Raw genomic sequence first — 23,611 nt, 5'->3', positions numbered from 1 at the left:
GGAGGGAATAGAGCTGAAATAGAGCCCGGCCCCAAGGTTTGCTAGCATAAAGTAGTGATAAAAGGAACAGAATAGCAATGGTCTGTGTGCATCACCGTGACTCGGGCCCAACTTGTTCTCATTCATTAGTTGTAGGAGTGCTAGCCATGGCCCAGCACTCCAGGGCTGTCCCCAAAAGCTGTCCCCAAAAGCTCAGTCTTTTTCCTTAGGGAATGACTCTTGGTAGGGGTGGAATATAAATTGGGAATCTGTTCCCAGCAGCTCCTGCAGCCACAAGCCAACTCCCCCTCCCCCACGTCAGAGAGGCCAAGGACTGACCGCCATGACAACTGACCGGGTGTGTAGCCTCCAAAGACAGCCCCTTCTGATTAAGGTGAAGGCACATTATCATACAGTGTCACCAAGTTTACATGGTCAGGTGTGTGGGGAGGGATCGATCTAAGATATGCAACTTCAGCTACGAGAATAGCGTCGCTGAAGTCAACGTATCTTAGATCGAATTCAAATTACTTATTTCGCTCCCCCGTCGACTTTGCTTCCGCCTCTCAGGAGAGCGATCAGGGATCGATTTATTGCATCTACACTACACACGATAAATCAATCCCTGATAGATCGATCGTTACCCGCCGATCTGGCGGGTAGTGTAGACGTACCCTCAGGAAGCCTGCACTGCTCCTAATCCTGCATCCATTGGGCTGATCCTGCAGGGTTCCAAGCACCTCCTTAGAGTGCTGAGTGCCCCCAAATTCCATGGACTGCAGTGCCGGTTGAAGGTGCTAAGTAGCTTGCAGGACCAGTCCCACTGAAAACAATGAAGCTTTTATCTTTGATTTAAGTGGGGGAAGGAAGGCAGCTTGTATAAAAATAGAGCAATACAGTGTAGAAGGCTGTCAATCATTCGCCTTTCACTTGCACTACATTCAATCAGGGCCGGCTCTAACTTTTTTGCTGCCCCAAGCAGCAAAAAAAAGCGCCGCCCCCGAGCCCCCCCCCGCTGAGTGCCGCGCTGCGCCCCCCCGAGCGCCGCGCCCCGCGCCGCCCCCCGCCGAGTGCCGCCGGAGCCCGCCCCCCCCCACCGAGCGCCGCCAGAACCCCCCCCAGCACCGCGCCCCTGCCGAGCGCCGCGCCGCCGGAGCCCGCCGAAACACCCCCCCCAGCGCCGCACCACGCGCTGCCCCCCCCCGCCGAGCGCCGTGCCGCCGGAGCCCGCCCCCGCCCCCCGCCGAGCGCCGCCGGAACCCCCCCCCCCCAGCGCCGCGCCCGCACCGCCCCCCGCCAAGCGCCGCGCCGCCGGAGCCCGCCCCCCCCGCCGCCGAGCGCCACGCCGCCGGAGCGCCCCCCCCGCGGAATGCCGCGCCGCGCTCCCCTCGCTGCCCCTTACCAGGTGCCGCCCCAAGCATGTGCTTGGGTGCCTGGTGCCTGGAGCCGGCCCTGCATTCAATATGCAGGTTTGAAGAAGCAGGAGATTTTAAACACCCTTTAACCGTCTATTTTCATTCACATTATTCCAGATTTTGTAAATAGATGGTTCTTCATATTGCACATCATATTCCTGGACTCGGGGGTGTATGTACCAGAGCTGTGTCCACTGAGTTTGCTGCTAATGAGAGCACCTCATTTAGGAGTTTATTAATGCTGGAAGGAGTTATACATTGCAGAGTTTCTCTTGTGCATGGACCAAGATATGCAAATAAATGAAAATGGGTTTAAAAGGAAAGCGCACAAATGGTGTGGTGACCTATGAACCCCCATGAGTACATTTCCTTATTGATTTGCTGGCTCAGTTACTGAAAGCAGTGTCAGGAAACACTCACTTTCAATGGGGTTAAAAATCTTTTGTGGAAATGGTACGTTGCTAGGGAAATTACAGCTACTTTCTTAGCCAGGCCTTTGTTTTACTGCTGTACTGAATAAGGGCCAAATGTGTAGCATTTACTCAATGTTTTTCAACTATAGTGCTCAATACACTTTACAAGGCGGAGATGATTCTCTCCATTTTGTAGATGGGGACACTGAGGCATGGAGCGGTTGGATAACTTGTCCAAGAGCACAGAGAGACCTAATTTGGTGAATCTCATTCCAGTGCTCTCTTCTCTGGGCCACGCAGCTATCTGTATGCTGTGACACTGAAATCGAGAGGGGTTTGGAATGGGTCACGTTCAAAGGATCTCTAACAGAAAAAGTTACCCCGATGGTGGCTATATTTCCTTTGTTTTGAACAGTATTTTCAAAGAGTTGGTGCATCTTTAGCCTCGAAGGCATGAAAGTTTGTAACACCCAGCGCAAGCAGTAGCTATAAATAGATGAGGGAGTAAATGTATGTGTGTGTAAACAGAATTCTGCAGTGCTGTGCACTCTGTGCCATAATCTGCACCCTGTGCCAAGTGGGCTTAAAATGCTAGCACTTGTGTGAGGGGAGATTCCAATCAGATGGCACGTGACGCTCACTTCGCACCAGGTGTGAATGGCGACCCAAGGCACCAAGCAGTGGAGAATCCGGCCCATACAGTGGCAGTCTGTAGTCAAAGATATCAGTGGATAACGAGAAGAATAAAGAGGGAGTGCAGAAAAAATTCCACTCTGTTGACCCTAGTAAAATAGGCCTTAACTTGTAAAACCGGCACTTGTTTCGTCTGGCTTTTCGGTGGGTAATGACAACTCTCTGTGCAGCCTTTATGATCTGTATTGTGTGTGCGCACACATAGGCTCTTATGGTGTGAGAACAGAGAGGGCTCTGCTATATATTACACTCTGAGCTGCAAACGTGGAGACACAAGCTTAGTCCTGGTGTCTGGAGTTAATACAGCCCATCAGCAGCAATTGTTCAGATGTCCTGCAACATTTCCCTAAGGGCTCCTCCTTCCCAGTCCAACCTCTGGCAGTTTCTTCCAGCATGCAAAGCCCCTTCTCTGGGTTTGGCCTCACAAAAAGAGAACAAATATATCGTATACAACAATGCAAGGTGCACCTGGGAAAGCTTAAACCATCTGATTTTGTTTCTGGGCTGGGGCACTAAGCTGCAAAGATAATTGAAGGGAAATGACTGTAGAGGATGGTTCTGCGGCATGAGTTCAAGAGAACATGCTGGAGAAGAAGAGAAACCCAAAGCTTAATGCAGAGGACTAGACAAAGCAGCTTTTCCGAGATCGCTACGATGTTGACAAGCAGTTGCATCAATTAGCATCCCCTTCACATGCGAGGTAGGGCACCCCATTGCTCACTTCCCCTCCTTATCCTTTTTTCTACTTCAAGTCCTACCCTGAGAGAGTCCTGGGCCAGAGGGCACATGCAGCCCAGTGGCCGCGACCTCACCCCGGGTCCTTCATAGGGATCTGCGCTATATAAGCATTTGCCATGTCTCCTCCTGCGGGCTCTCCATGGCCTGCCCCTAGTGCAGCAGAACAAGTGAGCTGTATCGGGTGTTTTGGGGGTCTTGCACACTGGTGGGAAAAGGAAGAGGCATCAGGCAGCACATCCATGGAAGTCAATGGGAATGTTGCCCAAGTGCAGACTGCTGGATGGGACCCACAGCACCCATTATATCCTGAAACTGCCATTGACTTCATGGCCATATCAGACTATTTTCAGCGTCCTCCCTACTCTCTTCGGCCTCACCGTTCATGAGCTTCCAGCTCCAAAAGCTTAGCTCACGGTGCTCTTTCCAGTCGCCTTTGCCTTGCAAAGACAAAACAGATGCTGCTTTTACTTCTTAACGTGGACCTTGTTGTCATTCAGGCAGGGAACATTCAGCTGTTAAAGCTCTCAAGGTTTTTTGTAACGTGAAGGAAATGGTTCATTTGTAGGGATAAACTGCAATGCTAGAAAGGCAAATACATAGTCTTAAAAACATAAGAACATAAGAACGGCCATACTGGGTCAGACCAAAGGTCCATCTAGCCCAGTATCCTGTCCTCTGACAGTGGCCAGTGCCAAGTGCCCCAGAGGGAATTTAAAATTCCCTTTAAAATGTTTGTTTTGAATGAAGAAAGGGGCTCTGGAATGTATAAGACACATGCGTATGTATAACTATACACCTGTAGAAGCAAATATATCAGAGCAGAAGGGATTAGCTCATCCACAGATTTTCTTGAAGCAGCTGAAGTTTTTATCTCATACCGAAGCTGTTACAGATCATGTGCCCAAATCCTGAAGACTTTAATTTCTCATTGGGAGGAAATGCTCATTGAAGCCAATGGAACCTTTCCCTGAACAAAACTTGAGGAAGAACTTCAGGATTTGGGACCACAGTACTTAGTGCATCCTATAAATCAAAACAACATCTATCATGTTAGTCCCACGGGCATAGGAAATCCATACAAAATCCCTCCTCCTTTTCTTTCAGTTCATAGCAAATTCGGAAAATAATTCTTAGCACTACACAATTCAGCCTCTTAAAAGATTTCTGCTGTCTTTAAACACTGTGATTAGCTCTCCCAGCAATTTTACAGGTGATTCAGTCAAATGTGTTCTACTTTCTGTCAATTTTTATAGGGGAAAAAAAGTCGTGGAGTGCTAGAAATATCGATAATAATCTCTCTACCCTATGGAAACCATAGAGCCCCAGTCACCAGAGGATGTAGGTGATGGCTGTGTTGTCTGGGTGTATACGTGTATAATACTGCACACCTCCCATATACGTGTTTGCACACAGCCAAGGGAAATCCCTCAATGCTCATCCGGCCTGGCCTCGCTGCAGCCTTGGACACCATCCATCACCAACCACCCTTGTCCTGCTGCTGAGAAGCTGCCGGGGTGAGTGGAAGTGCTCAGGTCCTTCCACTCAGACCAGCCTCCTCGCCCCCGGATCCCTCTTCTCTATATTATTCGCAATCTGAAGCTGTTGGGGGAGCTGGTGAGACGACCTGGACGGCAGTGCTAGCCGTGCAGATAGCACCAGGCTCTGCATCTCCTTCACGCCAAGCACACATCGCGCCGTCTCCCGGCTCTCTCACTGCACAGCTGAGATCAGCCCCCACGTGAAGAGTAACTGGTTAAACCTGAGCCCGGGGGGGACCGAAGCGATGCTGGTAAGAAGAGGGAAGAGCTTGATCTCCCCCACTGCTAAGGGCATCTGCCTTCAGGTGGTTGAATCAGTCCGCAGCCTTGGGGTTCTTTGGAACTCTGTGTACAATGGAAGCCCAGATCGCCACGCTGAGCTGGGGGGGAAGTGCCTGCTCCCATCTGTGACAGCTGGCCAGAGGCTTGTGTCCTCTCTTACCAGACAAACCAGTTCTTGGGGATCCACATGTGTGACTGGCAGACTTGATTCTGTCAGCATGCAGACTCTGAAACAACTCCAGCAGGCAGCGTGCTTAGCAATGCAGCTTACTGTGAACACATCACCCCAGTTGTCCACTGCCACAGCTCCTGAGTGAATGCCGTTGATACCTAAAGCTGTGCATGGGATTGGCTCTTGCTGCCAGAGAGATGTCTTCTTCCACCAGGACTTCCCAGAGCAGCTGCGTGCATAGGAAAGCGTAGCAGCAGACAGCGCAGTCACAGGAGCGGGGTCGAGACTGGGAGAGTCTCACTGCTGCAAGAGGCAGGTGTGATCCTGGACCTCCCCATGTTCAGAACCAAATACAAACCCCAGTTCTTGGACTTACCTTTCCCACTGTTATTGACCCTCCTTCCCAAGCCCCCAAAGAATCCCTGTGTCACAAAGTGGACTGTGCCCTTTCAGAAGGAACAACTGGACCAGCCCATCTGTGCCTCATTAGCAGCCTTTAGCCTGATAGAGGGCAGCTGGTGTCTATAAGGAGCCAAAGAGGAAGTTGTGGCAGGGCGGAGCTATCAGAGGCTCCTTTGAAGAGTTTGAGACACTAGGGGAACAAGACTCCAGCCAGCCATAGGGCTGGGAATGGCCTGCTAAAAGCAGGGACTTGAGTAGACTTTATCTTTGGAGTTTTGAGTTCTGTTTGCAACTGTGATATTAATAAACCCAGTCCCTAAGGGAGGGGTCTTTGCATAGAGAGTAGCCTATGCGTGAAGTTTATTGAGGTGCCCAGGATGAAGGGAAACTGAGGCAGGGTGCTGCAGAGCCATCCCTGGCTATGAAGGGGTGCTTGGGAGGTGGGCTGCTTTGCACACTTTTGAAAAATTAATCCTCTGTCTTTTCTCCTACTGGCTAGAAAACAAAAGAGAGTAGTTATCAGTGGTTCACAATCATGCTGGAAAGGCATAATGAGTGGGATCCCGCAGGGATCGGTTCTGGGTCCGGTTCTGTTCAATACCTTCATCAATGATTTAGATAATGGAATAGAGAGTACACTTATAAAGTTTGCGGATGATACTAAGCTGGGAGGAGTTGCAAGTGATCTGGAGGACAGGATTAAAATTCAGAATGATCTGGACAAACTGGAGAAATGCCTGAAGTAAATAGGATGAAATTCAATAAGGACAAATGCAAAGTACTCCAGTTAGGAAGGAACAATCAGTTGCACACACACAAAATGGGAAATGACTGCCTAGGAAGGAGTACTGCGGAAAGGGATCTGGGAGTGATAGTGGCAGGGCCGGCTCTGGCTTTTTTGCCGCCCAAGGCAAAAAAGCCACCGGCTGCCCCCCCCTCCCCCATTGCAGCAGGGGAGGGCGCCGAGCCCGGCTGCGGGCCCGCAGTCCCCGACTGGCCAGAGCGCCGGGGGGAGGGTGGAGAGCCCCCGGCGGCCAGAGCGCCGGGAGGAGGGCGGCGAGCCCAGTCGTGGCCCCGCTTTCGAGCCGGAGCGCCCCGCCGCGCCGCCCCCCTCCAGGCGCCGCCCCAAGCACACGCTTGGTGGGCTGATGCCTGGAGCCGGCCCTGCATAGTGGACCACAAACTAAATATGAGTCAACAGTGTAACACTGTTGCAAAAAAGCAAACATCATTCTGGGATGTATTAACAGGAGTGTTGTAAGCAAGACAAGAGAAGTAATTCTTCCACTCTACTCAGCACGGATTAGGCCTCAACTGGAGTATTGTGTCCAGTTCTGGGTGCCACATTTCAGGAAAGATCTGGACAAATTGGAGAAAGTCCAGAGAAGAGCAACAAAAATGAGTAAAGGTCTAGAAAACCTGACCTATGAAGAAAGATTGAAAAAATTGGGTTTGTTTAGTGTGGAGAAGAGAAGACTGAGAGGGGACATGGTAACAGTTTTCAAGTACATAAAAAGTTGTTACCAGGAGGAGGGAGAAAAATTGTTCTTCTTAACCTCTGAGGACAGGACAAGAAGGAATGGGCTTAAATTGCAGCAAGGGAGGTTTAGGTTGGACATTAGGAAAAACTTCCTAACTGTCAGGATGGTTAAGCACTGGAATAATTGCCGAGGGAGGTGGTGAAATCTCCATCATTGGAGATTTTTAAGAGCAGGGTGGAGGGATAGCTCAGTGGTTTGAGCATTGGCCTGCTAAACCCAGCATTGTGAGTTCAGTCCTTGAGGGGATCATTTAGGGAACTGGGGTAAAAATCTGTCTGGGGACTGGTCCTGCTTTGAGCAGGGGGTTGGACTAGATGACCTCCTCAGGTCCCTTCCAACCCTGATATTCTATGATTCTATGAAACACTTGTCAGGGATGGTCTAGATAATACTTAGTTCTGCCTGAGTCAAGAGAACTGGACTAGATGACCTCTCAAGGTCCCTTCCAGTTCTATGATGTGGATTCTTAGCCACCTTTGAGATCCTTGAGTGAAAAGGCCACACAAGCGCTAAGTATCCACACTGCTACCTCTGTTAAAGGAGTTCTCTTTAGCGTAGATGGTACAGGCCAAATAATAATGACAAGGGATCTAGTCCCAGCTCCAGGGGTGGGGTGATCTGACTGTCTCTTGTCTGCGCACCATGTGGGTTTGCTGCACCTGGAGATCTCCTGGGTTGGGTCAGGATTTGCGCTTGGATGGAATATCGTGTGGGCGCTGCAGGAAATGCAGCTGGTGATTTAGAGGAGCTCGTTCTGCTGAGTCTGTACTGAATCGACTCTCCACCCACACAGCTAGAGAGCTCTGCGAGGTGGAGTTCAAGATGAGTTTTAAAGTCACAGTCCGGATCGCTTGTGGGCAGTAAAGACCCAGTGCTTGGAAGCATGGAAGCCCGGGCAAAAGGAAGATCATTATAACACTGCTGCCTACCCAAACTAGATCCACGGGTAGTTTCAATGGGATATGTCTCATTCTCCACTTCCTGTCCTGAGTGGCTGGTAGCACTGCTGTGCTCTGTTAAATAGATGCTGTGTTTTACCCTAGAAGTGACCGCCTGTGAGTGGCTGGTGAAATATACAGAAAGATGCGATATCAACGCATGCTAACACCCCCCCATTTCCCAGCGGAAAGCTGAAACCTAGAGGGTACAAACGGTGGTCATGGTAACTAGAAAAAGCTGTTGCCTTCCAACAGAGTCAGGCGTAAAATATGTAAGTACCTCGGTTTGAAATGAAAGGGGGGAAAAGCCAGGTCCTGGGGTTAATAGAACCTGCTCACGTTAGTTCTGTTTATCTAGACTAACATACTTTGCAATGCCCTCCCCTGCCCGAAGCACAAATAGCTTCTTTGCTGAGCAGTTCCCTTCCACGGTATCGGGGCTGCCATCAAAATACATTCTCGTCACCACCCAAAGTGCAACTGTTTGCAAAAGGTCAAGTAATATGGGATTAGTGAGACCAAAACCAAGCTGCAAACGGCCACTCCATTTTTTTTTTTTTTTGCCCAGAAAATTGTAAAAACAGGTTGAAATTAGCCAAAGGCGACAGAACTCCCTGTCGTCAAAGGAGTGATGGTGGAACAAGCCCTGCCCACTGGTGCCCACCGCTCTCCTGGCACTGGCAGAGCTGTTGGAGCAGGGAGAGCCGTGGGTAGGTGTGTGTGAGTTATGGAGCACTAGCTAAGCTGGGGCGGGCTCTGAGTTACTACTGAGAATTCTTTCCCAGGTGTCTGGCTGGTGGGTTTTGCCCACGTGCTCAGGGTCTAACCGATCGCCAGATTTGGGGTCAGGAGGCAATATTCCCCCGAGTTAGATTGACAGAGACCCTGGGGGGGGGGCGGGTTCACCTTCCTCTGCAGCATGGGGACGGGTCACTTGCAGGTTTAAACTAGTGTAAAGGGTGGATTCTCTGTAACTAGAAGTCTTTCAAGCATGATTTGAGGACTTCAGTAACTCAGCCAGACGTTAGGGGTCTATTACAGGAGTGGGTGGGTGAGGTTCCGTGGCCTGCAATGGGCAGGAAGTCAGACTAGACGATCATGATCCCTTCTGGCCTTAAAGTCTAAGAGACCCAATCCTGCAGCCGAATCAGCACAGGCTGCTCCTTATACTGCAGGATCAGGGCCTTAGTCAGTGAGGCCAGTGGCTCTCAACCAGGCGTACGTGTACCCCTGGGAGTACGCAGAGCTCTTCCAGGGGCTACATCAACTCATCTAGATATTTGCCTAGTTTTACAACAGACTACATAAAAATCACTAGCAAAGTCAGTACAAACTAAAATTTCATACAGACAGTGACTTGTTTATGCTGCTCTGTATACTACACACTGAAATGTAAGTGCAATATTTATATTCCAACTGATTTATTTTATAATTATAGGATCAACATGAGAAAGCAAGCCATTTGTCAGTACTAGTGTGCCGTGACACTTGTGTATTTTTATGTCTGATTTTGTAAGCAAGCCATTTTCAAGTGAGGTGAAACTTGGGGGTACAGATGAATCAGACTCCTGAAAGGGGTACACTAGTCTGGAAAGGTTCAGAGCCACTGAGTTAGGACACCCTATTTCAGAAATGCATTGATGAAAACAATTCTTGATCTTTTGACATTCACACCCATCGTCTGATGAGGATTCTCTGTGGAGGTGGGTAGAAGGGCTAGCAAGCCATGGTGCTATAAACACCAGTGCACGGATTGCTGTTTTATTTTGGTTTTGTTCTTTTAAATATAGGCCCCGTTTGGTGAAACCACAAGCACAGTTATTAAAAAGGTCACTCTGCTTTCGTTTTACTTCATTTCCTTAATTCCTGAACCCACCCTCTCCGCTTCCATCGTCTTCAAAATACAGTGATCTGTGCAAATAAATGCTTTAAAAATGTTGCGGTTATTTCTTCTGAGTAAATTGTTATTTATCAAATGCAATAATTTGTTTTATTGTTAGGAGGGGAAATGGGTTTAAATGATAGGAAAGAATGATTTGCCCAACCCTAGCTTCAGAGTTTCCTGGATCTCAGATTTTATCAGGTTTAGTGTCCGAGTTTTGTTCCTAGGTACAGGTTTTGTTCTCGATTCAGATCGTTTTTAGCACAGGCTGGACTGATTCCCTCATCCTTATCATAGATCCCCAGTCAGTGAGCTGTATCTGCCCCGCTCTCTAGTGGGGGGCAGGTCGGCCCTGGGGGGAGATTAATAGTCAGGGCTCTGTTCCCAATTTGCTGCAGCTGTAGGAGTCGTGGCTGCTCGGGCCCCCTCCCCCCCGTATTTCAAGGTAGGTGGTTCAACCCAGAGACAAAAGCATGATTTAAAAGATAGGCCGTAATCCTTCGGTGCCTCAGTTTCCCCATTAGTGAAATAGGGATAACACGTCTTACTCACCTTCATCAAAGTGTTTTGAGAAACACAGATGGAAAAATGCTATAGGGAGAAGACACGTTACCATCTTATTTAGTTTAGAGCTTACAAAAGAAATGTGGAACCTAAGTTTTGCCCTCTATTTCCTTCCAATACATTTAGGTTCCTATATTCCTTAGGTTCCTAAGGGTGGCAAGGAATCATCGGGAGATATGAATGATGGTTGTGGTTCCGAGTGCATCGTTTGTCACTTACCTCATGAATTACTGGAGGCCTTCCATGTTTTCTGATGGGCTCCGCTCGGTTCTCTTTTGTATTATTTTCCGTGTTGTTGTAGCCATGTTGGTCCCTGGATATTAGAGAGGCAAGGTGGGCAAGGTAAAACCTTTTATTGGACCAGGTTCTGTTGGTGGAAGGTAGACGTTTACAAGATAGTACCTCCCCAGCTTGTCTCTCTCTCTCCGGCTGTTTTGTGTTTGAATGATTTCATTTCCCCGCAGCAGAAGGCTGATGTGGCCAGTTCAGCGGAGTTGGATTTTATTTGTTTGTGTGCGTACTGGTGGCTTCTGCAGTATTTCAGGCTTGCAGAACTGCTGAGGGAAGTGGAGAGACTTCGAGTCTGGGAGCAGCACAACTCCCAGCATGGCAAGGTGGGGAGCGGCTTGGATTATCTGTCATTGCCGTGTGTGCTCTGGCATTCTCGAGGCGGCCAACAGTGGAAGTGAGAGGTGAGGGGTCCAGGTGGGGGAGGCATGGCTTGAATCCCTCCCAACATGGAGCTCGGAAGGGTTGTGAAGTCACTGATCTCCCAGGAGGAGTCAACCTGCCACCCAGCTCTTCAAGACACGGGTGTACCCAGGCTGCGTTAGGGCAGCAAAGCCGTTCCCTCATGACATGTATGGGGTCAGTGGCTGGAAGTGGGGGGGTGGGGAGAGGACAGAGCCCTAGCTACTCCCTCAACCAGCCAGGCGCAAAGAGAGCCACATCCTGAAATGTCACCACTAGAGCAAGAGGGGTCGGGCGAAGGAATCCTGACTGCCTGAGTCATAATTCCTTCCCGGCTCTCTTCCTAGGCTAGCACAGCTACGGGCCGTCCCGTAGCCGGGTCTTAGCCCAAGGCTTGGTCTGGCCCTGGGGCGAGCTCTTTGGCGCAGGGCCTGCCTTCTTGCTAGACATGTGTACAGCACCTGGCACGGCAGGGTCCAGAGCCCAATGCGGGGCCTCTCTAGGCGCTGCTGTAAGAGGAATAGATTGATAGATTTTGCCACTCTCGTTTCATCCTTCCTTTACACTCCGTGGGATGGGGGCTCAGTGCTGGGGTGGGGAGGGCCGGAGAAGTCCCGAGACGGAGAGTGTAAACCCACTGCAATTGCAGTCGGGACGAACGTGGCCTGGTGAACAGCCCCCGAAAGCAGCTTTGTTCTTGTTCAGTTTGTGGTGTCCCACTCCTACCCGCGGGAAGTGCGGTCTGGGGGGTGGACCCATCCCTAAGACCTACGCCGTCGTTTGTTTCCATCTTGGTGTATGGGCTGAGATTCGGCCACATTGCTCAGTGGGTCAGGATTAGCTGCAGAGTAATCCTTGAAAGAAAGAGTGTTTGTAGAGCACGCACCTGTTCCCACATTTATGGGGTGTGTGCTACCTACCCACATCAGTAGCCAAGGCATTGCCTCTGCTCTGCCGGGAAGTTAATGTTCTGATAGACTGAGAAGCTTCTGCTGGAATTTCTCCTGGCTCTTTCATTAACCTCTCCCAGAAGTCAGGTCTGTTTTGACTCTCTTTGCCATGAAGAGGGTGCATGCATTCTAAGCGCTGACCCAGCCCTGCTGGCTCATGCATGTGTCCTGGCTGCTCTCAGTGAGTATCGGGCTTGGTTTCTGCCCCGGGGATGATGCACGCTCGTGTGGGTGGAGCAGCCTGCACTTTAAAGTGCAGTGAAAAGTTTTAGTGCTGATGAAACGTGCCAGAGACTTGAGCCATATTCGAGGGTGGCCAAACTGAAATCAGCCCTGTCACGCCGATGTAACTGACAGCAGAGTTAGGCCCTCGGTCCGCCTCTTACCTTGCCAAAAGGCAGCGTAAACTCTCTTCCACTGCCCCAGGGCTTTCCCCTTGATGTGCCTTGGGGGGGGGGGGGGGGCGCTCAGTCTGAATGCTCATGCATTCCTCAGCCTCCGTGTGGAGGGCGTGAACGTCAGTGTCATATTTTGGGTGCAGCCCAGACCAGTCAGGGGCTGGGTCACCGCTTGTCCTGTAACCTTTAAAATGTTCTGCTGCTGCTGCTTCCTGTCTGGATGCTCCCAGCCAGCATCCAAGCCGGCGCTGCGTGTCTGGATTCAGCAGTTCTGACCCCAGCAACCTGCTTGTTAGATCACAACCACACTCTGGTCTCCACCAGCCTCGGTTACCACCGGCCAAGTGACCCCAGCACACCCCCAGGCCTGAATTTCCCCCAGATTTTCTGCCGGAACTGTCCTGCCCTCTCCTGGAATGTTCAGCGGAGTAAAAAGGTCCGTTGCTCCTTTACAGAGACAAAAACCCAGCAGCATGTTGCTTTAACCGGCATTAACAATCACTTCAGGGCAAACACAGCACTGGGTTGATTTGTAATAAACTGAGATTATTTCATCAAAAAGCGATAGGTTTTAAGTGAGTGCAAGTACAAGGGATAAAGACACAATGGTTACCAGCAAATAAAAGTAAAGTACGCTTCCTAGTAGCTAAGACATAACTCAACAAGCTACCACCTTGGTTCTAGGTAGATTTCTTACCAATCTTTTTCTTTCCAGCCATGGCTGACTTTCTCTCAGTCAGGACCTTGCACTTTTTAAGGACATAATTCCAGCACATATCCATAACTCTTTGTATGCACCCTGTACATACATTCCAAGAGCATATTAATGATCAGTTCCCAGAAACTTCAACCCCCCTGGTTGAAAGACCCATCTGTCTCAGTTCGCAAAAGCTCTGTCCCCTTGTGTCTGTCCAGTGATGGATGCCAAGATGGCTTCTTCTCTCTCCGAATCGTCCCAAACTCACTGTTTTGTCCCCAGGCTCAGGAGGACCTCACGCTGTTCTTCCCTGCCTGTGGACTTCCCATCCCCCGTATGTAAATGGGGCTTCCATTGTTTTTGGTCATACCTTGCTTAATTTCACTGGAGACAGGTAGATAGCTGCCTTCTCTCCTGTCTGGGAGGAAACCCATTTCTCTCTTTGTTTGGTCACCGACTTTAAAGCATAATATCAGCGAGTATCCATAATTTCTCCTATAGTGTAAATTCTTACATTATACAATGATAGTAATCTACAGTGTGTCATTAGCTTTAAAAAAAGACCTTACTCGATGCACTTTTGTAATAGTCACATTGTATACAATCAGTTGAGTCAGTTGCTTATCATTTGTGGTTCAGACCCCTGCAAGAGGCTATCTCCCTCATTTGCTAGGCTGATGGCTTTGTTTATCTTTTATGTAAATGTACCTTCATTGCCGCTGCCTGGCGACCCAGCTAGTCAGACAAACAAATACACATTCCTTTGTCTAAGACAGACTGGGCTTACGCATTGCTTGCCAAACACTTTTAAAGGGCATAATTCCAGCAGATATCCATACCTCTTTGTACGCACCCTGTGCTAATGATGAGCTGTTAGCTTGCCAATGATAGCGTACATGACACCGTTTAGATACAGATCAGGACAACAGTGTGTGTGAGGTGTAGCGACTGTGTCAGGCCTGACAACCGCTGCTGACATAGAGTAGTGAGCCACCAATGGGCCTCTGTGTCACAGTTGGTTAGCAGGCTGGCTTGGTTCCATGGACCCCTGTCCTTTAGCAACTGGCCTGAGCCGCTGGGCCTGCTTCTCCCCTGCCTTGTACCTTATGTGCAAAGTGGGTGAGACTTGGGCCCAGTTATAGGGTGGAGGTTGGGGGGAGGAGCCCTCTCCCCAGTCTGCAGAGCGGCTGCTCCCCAATGGCTGACGTGTTCCAGAGGATTCACAAAGCCACGGATTCTCTGGCCCCACCCGTCCTTCAGCGTGTCCCAGCAGCACCCCTTCCTGTCCCATGCATGCCGCCGCAGAGCTAAACTCCTCATTGCACAGGGGCTGCACGTGGGCTGTGGGGCAAACCTCCAGCACGGCACAACCTCCCCACTTCCTGCTGGGGATAGACCTGCCCTGAAGGGAATAAACGCTGTAGGAGTCAGGCAGCATAGCACAATGTCTTGTGTGCCCTGTCCCCTGTATGGCAGTGCAGGAAGACCGCTGCTCTGTGGGCCAAGGAGTGTTAATATTTTTCCTCATAGGCATCAGCATGGAATATAAAAGTTCCCTGGGATGTTCTTTGCCCTGTAAGGTACCCGTGTGCTCCAGTGACTCCCTGCCAGTAATGGAATGAGATTGCCAGGAGATGTCCTTTTGGTGCACCGAGCCCACGGCCCGCCTGTGTCAGGGAAAGCGTGCTGTGGCTTTCTGAAGCGTGTCCCATTGCTCAGTAAAACAGAGGCTAGTCCTGCGAACTCAGGCTGTTGTTTTGTTTAATTATTGTGGCGGCACCTGTCTATAGTAGGGTTGAGTTGAGATTTGCAGCCAAAGTGGGTAAATGCATGTGTGCAGTGGAGCCCTATTATACTGAAGTCATTTTCTTCTCGGAATAAATGCTCTGTAATTGGAGGGTGACAGTAGCCCTGCTATTGCTAGGAGCTGCAGGGAGCTGGGCCTTTAATTCAACAGAGAAAGGAGAGTTTCACGGCGGTCTGATGGCTAACATTACACTCCTCGAGATTCTGTTTTGCTCACTTACAGCTCTTTGTCCATCCCCCACACACAGTGGTGATAAATTGCAGAGCTATCGCCTATCCAGGGGGCATGTGATGACTTCGGAGGCAGGTTTATGGGTCAGTTTAGGACTGCTGCGTTATTAGGGAGTGCCTGCTTGTGTCCATACACCATCGTCCCAGGCACCCTCGTTTTCTCTGCCCCCCTGATTAGACAGGGCCAGGTGCCCCCTTGCTCTCCCACCCGCCTGCTAGCTGTGCACCTGCGGACTTGCACCACGACCACGCCGCCACTCTTTGCAGGGGCCAGATGTGCGTGGGAGGCGTGTGCTTGCGAAAGCTGTTGCAGCACCAGTGTTAGAATTGCTGGAGGCCACTCCCAAGAGTTGGTCCCTGCAAGGCAGGGGGCATGTGTGCTGCAGATGTACCTGGACACGTGTTCCCCTCACCCTCCCGGTACATGCTATAGACTGACAGGTCACGTCGCCACAGGCCACCTGCTGCAGGGTCCTTCCAGGTGGGGGCCCCTTGCTCAAGGATTGCTTCTACTCAGGACAGTTTTGTTTTCCTCTCCTCACCCTCCCCGGGAGGGTTCTCCGCCCTCACTGACTGCAGTGGGGGTTGAGAGCACTCAGCGCCTTGCAGCGTCAAGCCCTATTTGCTGGGAGAAGGATTTGATACCTCGACCTCACAGTGAAAGTGTTGTGAGGTGCAACGTCTCTGCCTGGTGTCAAGGAAGCTCCGCCTATTGTGCGGTCACTCACACCAGTGCAAAGTAGGTGCTGACTGCTCCCCTTTTGAGTTGGTAGCACCTCGCACAGGTGCGAACGGCTGCACAAGCTGCAGGCCAGGGACCCCTGCATACTAGCACAGCTCCTGGTTCCGCTGTAGAAGTCCCCAGTTTTTGTGGGTTCAGTAAAGCTTGCCGGTAAGTTGTGCTGTGGCTCCAGTGATGCTGATACATTGAAACTAACCACTTACCACACCGTTAATCTCGACTCACTGCTGAACCCAGCAGTTCCTGGAGTGGGAGAGAACAATTATCCTCTCTCGCTTTCCCATCTCTCCCAGGGTTCGGTGCTGACGCCTGTCACCATAGCAATCTGCATTGGCTGCACTGACGGATTTTCTTGATACGCTAATATAAACGCTCACTAACGCTGTGGTTTGACACCAGCTCTTTTCCTGGTGCGTGGCTGTTGTTTCGTTTTAACAAGTGTGCTGGAATCGTCACTTTTTAGGGGAGGGGAGGGTGAAAACGATTTCTGTGATGGCACTTTAAAGTTGCAGTTAATTTAAGTAAATTAGAAGCCGTTTATGCTCTGACTTGAATGGTAGTTTTGGTGTGTTAAGGAGCTGGGAGCTGCCTGGGTGAGTCATAAATCAAGTGCCCCTTCTGACAGCTGCAGCCTGAATGGAGGAAAATGAGAATAATGGAATGTGTAAGTTCCAGGCTAAAATGTTTAATTGCCACAAACAAATGTTTAGAAAACATTTTGCCGAGTTCTGCTCCTGAGATGTAATACAGGTCTCGGAGTGCTTGCCGTCACATCCTTGGCAAAACTGTTTCATGGACACAAAGAATATTCAGCGTCCTCCCAGTGCCGACGAGCAGTGGAAATGCTCCCCTTTGCTGGATGAATGTTCTTTGCTGAGCAGCAGGTTTCAGGAAAGGCCGGTTTGAAATCCTGCATTTGGAATCTCTGATAATATTGCTACATTTTCCCCTCCACTGAGTTCAGACACAGACTTTCAGCCAGAGTACTTTTGTTCTTGCTTCTTTGCTCTTTTTCTAGACCAGAACTCAGTCTCCTTTGAGAGCACACACAGTGTCTCTCTCCTCTCTAACAGTCTGCACCTTGCTGTACACAATGGCTGGCTGTCCATGCAGGCAGCAGAGTCCTTAGGTATTTAAAGTTTTTAGTGCACAGAAAACAAAGGCTTAATAGTTTCATAGTCCAAGACGCAACACATACAGAGTACACTATCCGGGTGGGTGTATTGAGGACACTGTTGGAATTGCAAGGTATCACTTTAAGAGTGTGTATGTGGGTGGGGGAGGAGCTGGGGGGAAAAAGCCAGCTTAAAGTAAGGTAGGGTGAGTCAAGCCTCTGCTTTTAGAGAGCAGCCTGCTTTGTCTCTTTCTGGTTTGGGTTCTGGTGTATTGTTGCTCTGAATTCTAAGGAATGAGTAGTGTTACGCTGCAATCTTCCAGCAGGAATATTTATATGTTCTATCTACTTTCTCAGAGTGTGTGCACTACAAGCATAATGCTCAGGACAGAGATCGCTTCACCCACCACTGAAATGCAGACACCTTCGGGGCAGAATTTAGCAGCAGTTCTGCACCAGCCAGATGAGCTACTTAGTGATGTCAGCATCACGTATGAATCACCAAGACTCTTTGGGACCAATGGTTCAAATCCCAGAAAGGGCGACTTAACCCTTCATCTTCCTGAGCTAGAAACTGACTTCCATGCAGTTTACTGGGGGGGGGGGGGGGTTGGGCGCCTCCTATAACCAGGGTCCTATCACCTCTGCCTGGATATTGGACCACTAAGTGATCTGGAGCCTGATTCACCTCTTTCCCCCAAGGCAGTAGCACGGAGTTGTGATGAGAGAAGCTGTTTGAGCTGGCAGGGAGTGGGGTTCCTGGCACCGTGTCCTCTGTGATGGGAGCTCAGTTCCCCAGCATGGTCCCGCAGGGCTCAGATTAGTTAACCTTAAGGGCACACATCAAGGGGCATCTGTTGTTCTGGGAGGACTGGGCTGAGCTGGTTTGGGGACATTGGCAGTGGAGTGGTGTTCCTTGTCCCCGGAGTTATTCTCTTGTGTATGAGCTGGTCTTGTACTGATGGCTGTGGGCTGTGATTTGCTATCATCATCTGGGTTTCGTTATACAGCCTGGTTGAGCGTCCTTCTCTTTGTATTAAACACAGTTATCTTCCTTATGTTATCTAGTTCGTACAGTGCCCACCGTTGGGGTAGATTCTGTATTCAACCTCGATTAATAGAGAAATCCAATATGTACAAATCAGAGCTCCAGTGGCATTTTCCATAAGAGGAAGTGTTTGCCCCAGTGTCACTGGTCAGAGTTCTTACTCTCTTCCCCACTGGTGGATGGGTTAGACAGACCAAGGCTTTGTTGGCTATGGCTATGGTGGGGGGCACAGGGGGCACCACAGACGATCCCTTTGGGGTTCTCCGCCAGCACTGATGTGCTCTTGCACCTCTGCTTTTAGAGAGCAGCCTGCTTTGTCTCTTTCTGTTTTGGGTTCTCGTGGGCACATGAAGTGAAGGATTCTGGCCAGCAGCTGGAGAGGAGTGCAAGGTGTGGGGGGGGGGGGGGGAGGGAGGGAGGGTGCTGAGCCGTGTGCATCTCTAGAAGAGCAGCCAAAATATGGCCCTTAGTTTTGGTGTCCTAAAGTGTAGCAGCCCTACAGTACTGATAGCAGACGGGCCAGAGTCTCCCTTCGCTCACTGCACAGAAATCCCATTGCCTTCTCTGGGATTCCCATGCACACAAGGAGGGCAGGGGACCCGAAATATAGACTAGGAAACTGACAGCTGTACAGGGCAGTCACCTGATCATGGGGCTCTGAGAACCAGCAGACAAGCTGGTGAGCACCACGAGGCAGTGGGTGAGGGGTGGGGTTAAACAAGACCCGTAGCATTGACAGACTGCAAGGTTCTCGATGCTGATGTAGGTGAAATCTCTTATCTAATGAGGGACCCCAGAGCTCTGTAAACCAAACATGTCAGTGTGGTCTAGTGGATAGAGTGCTGGGCTGGGAATGAGGAGACCTGGGTTCTGTTTCTGTCCTGTTGGGGGACCTTGGGAAGGTCCCTTCCCCTCTCTGCGATCCTGTTTTTCCTCCTGCCCTTTGTGTCTCTTGACTAGTTTGAGTGTGAGCTTTTCGGAGTGGGACTCTCTCTATGTGTGTGTACAGCGCCTAGCACAATGGGGCTCCAGTCTTAGTGGGTGCTACTGTAATACATATACTTAATAATGGTGTGTCTGGAGGCAGGTGGGCCCTGTGCCTTCTGTTTGCTCTCCGTATTAGAGCACCTGTCTTGGTCATTAAGGGTTATCACTTCAGCATCCACACTTGCCATTTCAAAGTGTTTCAAACAGTCGCTCCACAAAGCTGTACCCTGCCTTTTAATGAGAACATTGCTAAGTCTCTGCTGCCCTATCCATGTTCTTGTCTTTATGGGCTTTCTTCCCTGTTGCACTCCGATCTGAATCCGGTTGTTAGTTTCAGAGAGTTTCTCAAATCTATTCCATCGATACAGTGAAATAAGGGGAGGTAAAGTTTGTCTTTTTAAACGCATTTGCTTTGCCGCACTAGAGCGTGAGTGTTGCAAGCCAAGTCACTGGTGAGCATGTTTTGTCCACATAAATCCCATTCCATTTTCACAGAGCAGGAAAGCTGATCTGGAAGCAAAACAGGAGGGCGTGCAGAGTTGTGCCGCTCAGTGATAGGAAAGGATTTTGTGCTGAAGTGTGTTATAAGGCGCTGTCCCTTTTAAGAGCAGGGAAAGCTGGGAACCCCCGCGCCAGGGTATAAAAGAAGAGACCTGAGAGAGGAAAGTCAGTTTCAGTTCAGTAGGCATGGTGTGTGCTTGGATTTTGTTCTTAATACTGTATGTTTCTTTTAGCGCTTGGGGCGATATTGTTGAAGGAGTTTTGGACAAATCAGAGAATTACAATGTTAAGCCTATGTTTGATTGTGCAGGTTTTAATCCCAGCCCCAGCATGGCCAGAGTGGAAGGATCTTTCGGTATCCTTTCCTCTCACTAAACTCCCAAACGTTGTTTTAGTGTCTGACACATGAGCTGCCTCTTGCTCTGATTTATTCAGACATTTCCCCCCACCTTAATTGGACGATGTGCTGCCTTGGAGATATTTCCCACAAACTAACAGTCTTTCCTGAAAATTACTGCAGCGTAAGGGGCCGCTGCACTCGAGAAAGCTGCAATACAATTACCTATTCAATCTGCCTGTTGCTGTAAGAGGAAATGACACCAAAATATATGGCCAAATTCAGGTTCACACAAGCAGGGGCTGCCTCTGGGCCAGCAGCTCCAATCCATTCCTTGGATGCTAGTAACGGGTGCAGTTACCATCTGATGACTGTTTGATGACCTGTGCCAAAGAAGTGGGTGGTCATATCCTGGCTCCCAGTTAAAAATGTCAGTCTACTTAACTCTCCCTGCCTCCTCTGTTGGCGTCCTCAGTAGATAGTTCAATCAACAAACAGTCCATTCAGCCTGCCTGCCTTCCACCGCTGGGGCTGCTTCCCCCAGATCATGTTTCTGGTGCCTGGGCCAGGCCACGTGGGGGAGCCTGCATTAGCCAAAGCTACACCTGTTCTGTAGTCAGACAGACGCTTTCTGTGCCCAGGACTGTTAAATCAACGGTAGGAAGGTGTGAGTAATGATGAGCAAACTGCAAGAAATCCAGAGCTTTCAAACAGAAGGGGAGAGACTCCGTATGGGACTCAGAGATCACCCTCTGCTCTCATCACATGCTAATGTGTCCCTACGTCCCCCAGCCCCCAAACTATTCTGGGTTGTGGGGAGAATCTCCCTAGGAGAAGACCAGGCTTATGCTTGTTGTGTGCAGGTCTGAGCGTTCAGGGCTTTAGGATTTAGTTCAGGTGTAAGTGTTCAAAGGGCCAGGTGCCTACCTGAGACATAACCAGGCTGATCAAAATCCCACTGTTTCATTGAGAAACGCCAACCCAAACAATGTGCAGGGCAGGATTTCCCCTCCTGTATAGAACATGCCCCGTGTAAGTGGAGGTTCTTCTCCGCCATCGTATGTCAGAGGAAACCAGAAAGCACCGACGCCCCTGCGGGGAAAGGCAACCCACGCAGAATATGAAATGACAGGAACGCCCTGGTTATCAGATTTTATTAGGGTGGCGAGAAACTCGGCAACTTTTGTTGGCAGCTTAGTTCTTTTCAGTTTTCTGTGAATTTGGGGAGTGGGCTGGACCCAAAAACTCCAGCTAAAACTCAACTGATGGGGAAACATGCAAAAATGGCAAGACCTATCTCATTACCACTCAGAACCATAAATCAGCCTAAAATGACTGCAAACTAGGCCGGGATTGGCCAGAAAGCTCATAAATGTTGAACCTTGAGCCAGGCTTGATAGAAGGTGTGTCAGATTTGTAATGAGACTAGGAATCAGGGGCACTTATCTTTGATTTTACTGCAGTGACAATACAATGGTGTCTCCATTTGCAGCGTGAGGTAATGGGTAGCTGGTGGTCTAGGGACAGCATTCTGGCAAACACTCTAACCACAAAGATATAATTATTTAATGATCATCTTCTTCCTACCTCTATCTCAGAGGTGCAACTGCATTATACCAAGGAACTCTGCCTAGAATTAACACTCCAAAGTCACTTTGTTAAGCATAGTGGCGTAGAAGATCACGTTCACCAGTTCTAAAATTGCATTCCTGCCACAAACTATAAAATGTTGCTTTTCTCTTCTTAAATTGGCAAAGTGATTTTAAGCTGAGCCCTTTCACACTAACAATCTGCTCCTGCTCTCCTCCTGCATTCAGAGTTCCCGGAGATGTCCACGGGCACTCTGTCTGCAAAAGGCGTGCAGTGTCCCTGGCCTCTTCGTCTCATTCTCAAAGGAAATTTGTACAGCCCAGTGGTAAACTGTTGGAAACACTGACACAGCCTGACCGGAGTTATGTAATGGCTTTTTAAACAATCTCACTCGGTGCATCAAAGCCATGAAACTGATTACATCATGATATACTGCACTGGATTATTTCCTCTTAAGTCACTAGTAACTTGCTTTTATTCATATTAATTTATAATCATAGTATTAATATAATGTTAATAACTCCCTACATTATTTCTAAAGCAGCTTTTCTGGTAAAGAGGTGGTATGTCAGCGGTTCTCAAACTTCACTGCACCGCGACTGCCTTCTGACAACAAAAATTACTACATGACCCCAGGAGTGGGGCCCGAAGCCCGAGCATGCTGCCCCGGGTTGGGGGACCCATAGCCCAAGCCCCACCACCCCAGGCAGGGGGGCCAAAGCCCCAGGCCTTCAGGGGGCATGTAACCTGAGCCCTGCTGCCCAGGGCTGAGGCCCTTGGGATTTGGCTTTGGCCCCAGGTGGTGAGGCTCGGGCTTCAGCTTTGGGCCTGGGCCCCAGCAAGTCTAACGCCAGCCCTGGCGACCCCATTAAAACGGGGTCCCGACCCACAGTTTGGGAACCCCTGTGGTTTATACATGATGGAATGGTCTAAAGGTTTCATTGACACTTGCTTAGGAGGATGTACATGACTTGCAATAAGGCAGCTCTTCTAAATGAATTTTCTTCAGTTCTTAACCCGGTGCTATACTAACAGTGTATTTTCTATTGACCTTCGCCTGAGCTCCGTTTTATATGCCTGCTTTACAATCCAACACTCAAGGAACCACAGGAACTTATCTACCAGAATACTGGGTTATTTACTTAGGAATTTACAGTAGCTGAGCAATTGATATCTCTTGCCATTCCTGGTATATTTTGTGTATTTAATACTTCTTATTATCTTTGTAGAACCCCAGCTGAAAGGAATTGTGACAAGGTTATTCAGCCAGCAGGAATACTTCCTGCAGATGCACCCAGATGGTACGATTGATGGGACCAAGGACGAAAACAGCGACTACAGTAAGGAAAATTAGCCTTCTTTGCAACCAGATGATAAATGAAATGCATCACCTAGTGGGTCTCACTTGTAAGCCTTCATTTTTGAAAAGATCAAATTAGGAAGAAGCCAGCTGTTCTCAGCAGTTTATTTCCATTGACGCTTCCCCTTTAAATCTCTCCTTTATTGTTTTCACACATTGTTTTTTTTTCCCCCTCCCCTCTCTCTCTAACACTCCAACAACCATCTGGGGTGGGGAGAAGAATAAAAACGCGTGGTTTGAATTCTTGCCAGAAGAGAGAGGTGTGATATTTGCGCAGATGCTATGCGTGTGGCAGAAGGATGTAGGGATTGTTTCCTTCAGGGATAAAAGGAAAGTGATCTTCAGGGAAAACATCTAAAACCTAACTAGACTTAGGAACACGGGAATTGCCAGAGTGGATCAAACCAAGAATCTATCCATTCCCGTACCCCATCTCTGACCGTGGCCATTATAAGCTGCTTCTGAAGAGACTCTGCAGTAGGCAGTGATGAGACAGCCTGTCTCCAGGGAAAGATTCCTCTGAGCACCCCACACTTAGCGGCTGACAGAAGTTACCCAGATCCTTCTATGGATGGCAGGGTCTGGAGCAAAGTTTGATGCTGA

The 23,611-nt window shown here is 49.5% G+C and overlaps 1 protein-coding gene across 3 annotated transcripts in view; it reads left to right on the top strand.

Moving 5' to 3' along the window:
• FGF12 (fibroblast growth factor 12) overlaps positions 1 to 23,611 on the top strand; it is a 176,838-nt gene that overhangs the window by 58,044 nt on the left and 95,183 nt on the right. For 2 of the 3 annotated variants that reach the window (XM_065410810.1, XM_065410809.1), the window contains exon 2: positions 22,878 to 22,988. In XM_065410810.1, coding sequence (XP_065266882.1) covers positions 22,878 to 22,988 — 111 coding nt within the window. Of the gene's footprint in view, positions 1 to 22,437; positions 22,448 to 22,877; positions 22,989 to 23,611 lie in introns of those variants that run through there. The other variant, XM_065410811.1, reaches the window with a different exon arrangement.

The sequence above is a fragment of the Emys orbicularis genome, chromosome 9, assembly GCF_028017835.1.
Source record: "Emys orbicularis isolate rEmyOrb1 chromosome 9, rEmyOrb1.hap1, whole genome shotgun sequence".
In the NCBI taxonomy this organism is placed as follows: domain Eukaryota; kingdom Metazoa; phylum Chordata; order Testudines; family Emydidae; genus Emys; species Emys orbicularis.
The sequence above is the reverse complement of the archived record's forward strand: the minus strand, read 5'-3'. Positions and strand labels throughout refer to the sequence as shown.